Below are 6,489 nucleotides of genomic sequence, written 5' to 3'. Positions count from 1 at the left end.
CCTTCTTTTTTTTTTTTTTTTATATATATATATATATATATATATATATATATAAATTTTTTTGAGTTTAAAGATAGAAATTATAATAATAACTATAAGGTAAACAAAGTAAATACCCTGGGCGAAAACCAACGGGGAAAAGACAACATCTGCAATGCTAAGAAACAAAGACTACGTACACCATTAGTGCAGTAGATAAGGGAAGGAAAGAAACAGCAGCGAGCCACCACTTAGATATAATTAATATTTTTGTCATTATCACTTGTATTTTTTTGTGCTTCTATTTCCTTTAATTCCATGGCATCTGCCAATCAAATCCATGACTTACCCTCTGTTAAACCTTTAGATATTGAGCAACAAACCCAAGAAGTAGCACAAGAAATCAAAGTTTTCGATTATGCAAAGAGAGCACAGTGGCTTAGAGCTGCTGTGTTGGGTGCCAATGATGGGTTACTTTCCACAGCTTCACTCATGATGGGAGTTGGAGCTGTGAAAAAGGATGTTAAGACGATGATCCTCACTGGGATTGCTGGGTTAGTTGCTGGAGCTTGTAGCATGGCTATAGGAGAGCTTGTCTCGGTTTACTCACAATATGATATTGAAATGGCTCAAATGAAGAGAGAGGACATGGGAGCCGAGGAGCTAGATGCTGGGAAAGAGAAATTACCAAATCCATGGCAAGCAGCTGGAGCATCAGCACTTGCATTTGCTGTAGGGGCTTTGGTTCCATTACTTGGGGCTGCCTTTGTAAAGGACTATGCTGTCAGAGTAGGGGTAGTCATAGCGGTTGTGAGCTTGGCTTTGTTAGCTTTTGGTGGGCTGGGTGCTTTGCTTGGAAAGGCACCTGTGGTGAAGTCCTCTTTAAGGGTGTTGATTGGGGGCTGGTTGGCAATGGGACTTACTTATGGCTTAACCAAACTTGTTGGTTCTGCTGGACTCTAGTCTTACTCATCCCAATAGCCAATTAATTTTCTGGCTTCTTTTTGCTTTTCATCTTTTTGCTTTTTCTTTTTTCTTTTGACACTTTCTTTCTTTTTAGATCTCTCAGATCTTGTACTACCTGTTGATCTTGGATTTACTAGTCCAAAGGAAACATTCAACATATTAATCTTTGTGCAATTAATTTCAATTATAACTTCAAATTGCCTCGGTTTTTCTCTAATTTACTAGATCTATTAAGAGATTTTACTAGTTGAATTAAGTGGAATCTATACCATTGAAGAAGACTAAACGAAAATACTATTTTCTTTGATCACTAAAATGCTAAATTACAAAAATTTTGACAATTTAATTGGAGGTTGAATGATTTCATATCGTCAAATGCCCAAAAAAATATTTTACCATTCATACTATAACAATATCAAATGCCCTTTTATTGGTGTTTTACAAAATGGTAGAGAGCACACGATAAAGTTAGACTTTGATTTCTTATATATACTCACACATTTCCATGGGCTGAAAAATTAACAAGGGGGCCTAAATGAAGATGTTATACTATTTACTATCACCATTAGCGACTTATGAGATGACCACAGTTTTATTCAGAAAAAAAAAAAAAACGAAGAAGAAATGACCACTGTTTTAAGAGAGTTGTTGCTTTAATCAAACCATTTCTAGCAAAGCTGTGGAGTCTCACATAAATAATTTTTCCTTGACATGCTTTAATATATTTTACCTATTTAACAAGTTAATCCTAAATACTTACAGATGTGTCAACTAGAACCTAGCTAAAGGGGATCTTCTATTGCTTGGCTTAATTTATATTTAAAAAAAAAAAAATGTGGTTAAGCAATTGTGCTACCCGAAATCAAAGTATCTTCCCATTGTTTTAGTGAGTAGTGACCCTACGAATAGGTTGTGATGTCAAGAGATCCTGTTGGCCTAGTTGCTCTCCTGACGATAATATATTTTATTTTATTAATTATCATTTTCTTCGGTTTTATACCTTTATTTGACCCAGTTTTCATCGAGATGCCTAGTTACTTACTACAATTCCCACAAAAAAGGAGAAAGGAAAAATTATGCAGTGTCTTAACACGACTATGACAAGAGTTAATAAAGCTAAAATGACCACCGTATACTTTTGGTATGATGGTCATTCTTTAAGTATAAGTGTTTTAGGGTGTGGGCGGTAGGAGCCAGGGTTCAAGTCTCTAGGAGGAAACTTCACACACATATACACTTAGATTATGTTAGAGTAGAATTTCTATCTTGTATGTATATATATATATATATAAAGCTAAAATGAATTGAATGTGTAATTTTTTTTTTTTGGTTGATAAACAAGGGCATCCAGACCTCTTTAAAGTATTTGGATGTTTATAGTCACAACAATGGTTGGATCCATTTCATGCACAATTTGACCAAAAAATTCACTAGCTTGAACGCTGCAATAACTTAAATAAATTTGTTCCTATCCTAAGAACTCGAGATTTACCTTTGAGTGTTTTATTTTTATTTTTATTTATGAGAAGACTGACTTTTGGGCTTTTCAAAAAGATAAAAAATAATAATATTTCTTAATTAATTAAGTGATGTTAGAAATACTACAATTTATGGGTCATGTTAATAGGTGCCCTTAAAATAATTATTAATAAACCATTTAAGAAAAATTTTGACTCCACTTCTATTGGAAATATAAAAAGCTGTAAAAAAAATGTTTTTTTTTTTTTCCTTTTCCCATAAAAAAATTTCTAAAAAAATTTCCTAAATCAATGGCATCTATTAAGTTTTCATAGAACTTGCAAATTGATATATCATTAATCATAAAAAGACAATTCAAAAATTCATTTATTAGGTGGTTGAACTCCACCAATCACATACATTGCCACATTATTATAAGTTTTATTTAGTAAAACATTTTCTTAAATAATTTTGAGAGTGTGAATTGAAGTGAAACAAGTCCATAAATTAATAGGGAAATGTTAACCTATGCCTTAAGGGGCATTGGTTTAGGAACTATCTTTAGAAAAAATTTATTGAAAAAATGATAAAACAATAAATGTTGTTTATAGGTTTTTATATTTCTTATGAAAGTAGTGTCAAAACTTTCTTATTATGATTTATTAACAATTTCTCTAAAAGTATTCGTTAACGTGACCCAAATTAATAATGCTGTCTTAACGAGTAAAAGTTCTGTAACTTTGGTATATATGAGTGGGAAATTGTGATGCATTTTTAGAGCTAGAAGATAAGTATTTTTGGGAAGAACCAGAACGTGAAGAATTTGATTAAAGGCGCATGCACTAGTAGCAGTAGTATATCTAATCAAATGTACTAGTCGGGTCCGGAATATATATGTTGCATATAAACCAAGGATTCCATTGATTAATAGATGGATGCGTATATATATAAATTGCAGAATAACATAAAAAAAAAAGTTAGCATTATTGAATAAATTAAAGAACATTGTAAAAGTGAATTGAAAGGAAAAAAAGAGAAAGGTGGGAGCTGAGTGAAAGTGGAAAGTAATGGGACACGCAAAACTTAATCTTGAAGTTAAGATATTAGAGATTGGAGTGTTTTAAGAGTAAAGTATTTTAATACCACAAACTTCTCGTGAAAGCCAACAGATTAAAGTAGCATTCATTTCTCGACAGCACCGTTTCTTCTTCTTCTTCTTAAAAAACAGAAAAGCAAAAAGTTAAATCAAAACTGAGTATGTAACGGACTGCATGCCTCTACACTTTTTTGGGTTTACGAAACGTTTAGAATATAGTACTCCCTCTGTCCCATTTTTTTTGTCCTCTATTTCATTTTGAGATGTCTCAAAATATTATCATGTTTTTAAAAATAAAAGTCATTAATTTACTAATGTTTCTATTATAACCCTATTAATTTATTAATTCAATTTTTTAATAAATTTTTTTAAGGGTAGTTTTGAAAATTTATACATTTTTAAAAGATAAACAAGACAATAAATGATGTTCTCTTAAAAAGTTTGACTTTTCAAACAGGACAAAAAAAATTGGGACGGAGGGTGTATAACTTTTGCTTTCCTGAATATCTTTAGCACTAAAAAAGACAAGAGTCGAGGGAGTCACGAAGTCCATTATTACGGAGCAGGTAGATTTGTTCGCGATTGCATACCGACTCTCCTCCTTAGAGAAATGTAACGGATAAGTCTTTGCATAATTACGAAGCACCCAGATTTGTTTGCATGCCCTCTCCTAGAGAAATGTAACGGATTATTCGCATTAAACAAAGGAAAATACAAACGAATACCATCATCTCATTACCGTATGAAAGCTGAAACCCCTTTTTTTCATCTTATCAACAGTTTGGTTTGTTTTGATACAAAACAACTCGCAGCAAGATCAGTGTTTTGTACGAGATCTAATGCATTTGGGCACTTAGTGGCACCGATTTCAGATTTTTTTATTTTTATTTTTTAAAGGTGGTTATTAAGAAATCTAATTAAATCTAATGCTATATATGGTCACGTCAACGAGTACCCTTAAGACAATAGTTAATAATCAATTTTAAAAAAATTTTGACACAACTTTTATGAAAAATGAAAAAAGTTATCAAAACATTAATTGTTTTTTTTTTCCATAAATTTTTTTCTTAAAATAGATTATTAACCATTGCCTTAAAGGGTATCCGTTAACATTTTCTTACCATATATAATAGCAAAAACTGAGACAAAAGTAAATTCTTACAATTAAAGATGTGCTACCACATAAAGAAAAAAACCACACTTAAAAATCTGCCACGTTTACAGTAAAGAAATGTGCAATAAGATGCGAAGAGTTGTGTCTTTCGCGTCTGACTTTTAAAAATCAAACGTTACACTCATTTAATCAAACACACACGAACAAAAGCAAGACCCTTTCCTCCATCGTTTCACTCTAACTCCTCCTTCTGCTGTTCGTTCTTTGCCCATCCCTGTGCTTCGTTCATTCTCTACCCCAGTACATTATGCTCTGTCACTTCTTTGCTGCCATCCCTTCTCTGCAACAATATATTCAGACAGGGGCGGCGCCACCTTAAGGCCAGGGTGGTCCCAGGACCACCTTGACCTTACATTTATTTATTTTATATATAATAATTTAAAATTTTTATTTGTCTACCTTCAAAAAAAATATGGGAACACTCTCAGTTTTTTTTTTTTTTTTTTTTTTATGCCAATAAAATTAAATTTTGCTCCATAATTTGTTTTACATTCAGTGGATGAATGATTGCTTGATTGTGTATATTGAAAGAGATGTAGGTTGTAGTATTGATAATAAGACTATCATGCAACGATTTCAAAATATAAAAACTCGTAGAATGCAATTATAAATTTTATGTATTTGAGTGTTTTTTTTTTAAATTTTTTTTTATTATTGTTGTCAATATATGAATTTCTCTTTTTATTAGATGGTACAATTTATGTTTCTTAAGAAATACCCTGAAAAAAATTCCTGGAGCCGCTACTGTGTTCAGAAGGTAAGCATACTCTTCTTCTATTCAATTGCTGATTTTGATTTTCTAAAACTACTCACCGGTTCTTTTTAAAATTCGAATTTGAATTTAAGGCTGGCTGTATCTATATTTAAAATTTTTTTCCCTGTTGAATTGTCTAGGGTTCTTCTTTCACCCCTATTCTCTACCCTTATACGTTTTGCTTTGTCACTTCTCTGCAAAAATATATTTGGAAGGTAAATGTGCTCTTCTTCTATTCAACTGTTGTTTTTTATTTTCTAGAATTACTCATTAGTTCTTTTTACAGTTAGAATTTGAATTTTACTTAAGCTGGTTGTAAAAATAGATGGGTTTAATGTTTTTCCTTTGGATGCTTTGGTCTCAAAGATGGGTGTAGTATTTTAATTTGTTTAAATTATACAGAATGTAATAAAAAAAAAGAACTTCATATATTGATAACAAAAAAGAAAAAAAAAGCGCAAATACATAAAGTCTTATAATTTCCTTCTATGTGTTTTTTTTATTATTTTGAAATCATTGTATGATAGTCCAATTATCAATACAGCAAGTTACATTTCTTTCAAAATTTTAGTTCAATAAAAATTTTCTAGGGCTTTTTCTTTTTGTTTGTAAGGGCCTAATATATTGTTAAGGGGACCAAAGTTTAATTACAAAGTAGTTATAGACTAAGACTTCAACTCTCACTAAACAAACTAACATAGTTACATGTTTTTTATGTTCTTAAAACATACATTAAATTTCATGCTAATAAGATATTATTTACTATTTGAAATCTGTAAACTTATTTTTTAAAATATATCTTTAGGCTATAAAAACTCAAAATTTAAACATTTGATTGATGATATAGTTATTTATCTTTAATTTTCTTGAAAATTAGTAAGCAAGGAGGATATAAAAATATAATTCAATGGTGGATTTGTCAAAATTCAAATCCAATAAAAATATTGTGTGGAATTGTAGTTTTCGTCTACACAACCAAGTTTGTTACCAAACTTTGTCCAAAGTTTAATTATGTAAGGCTTAAAAAAAAATTTAAGGTGTTCACAAAATTTTTTTAAGGGT

General features: G+C 30.8%; 1 protein-coding gene across 1 annotated transcript; it reads left to right on the top strand.

Annotated features, from left to right (window-relative positions):
• The first annotated feature begins 273 nt into the window (after positions 1 to 273).
• Positions 274 to 1,144, top strand: LOC112035609 (vacuolar iron transporter homolog 1). The gene has a single exon (XM_024068446.2). The coding sequence runs from the start codon at positions 298 to 300 to the stop codon at positions 940 to 942; it is 645 nt and encodes a 214-aa protein (XP_023924214.1). The 5' UTR covers positions 274 to 297; the 3' UTR covers positions 943 to 1,144.
• Positions 1,145 to 6,489: the final 5,345 nt, after the last annotated feature.

Source organism: Quercus suber, unplaced genomic scaffold, assembly GCF_002906115.3.
Source record: "Quercus suber isolate HL8 unplaced genomic scaffold, Cork oak 2.0 scaffold_79, whole genome shotgun sequence".
In the NCBI taxonomy this organism is placed as follows: domain Eukaryota; kingdom Viridiplantae; phylum Streptophyta; class Magnoliopsida; order Fagales; family Fagaceae; genus Quercus; species Quercus suber.
This window is presented reverse-complemented; position numbering and strand designations above follow the sequence as displayed.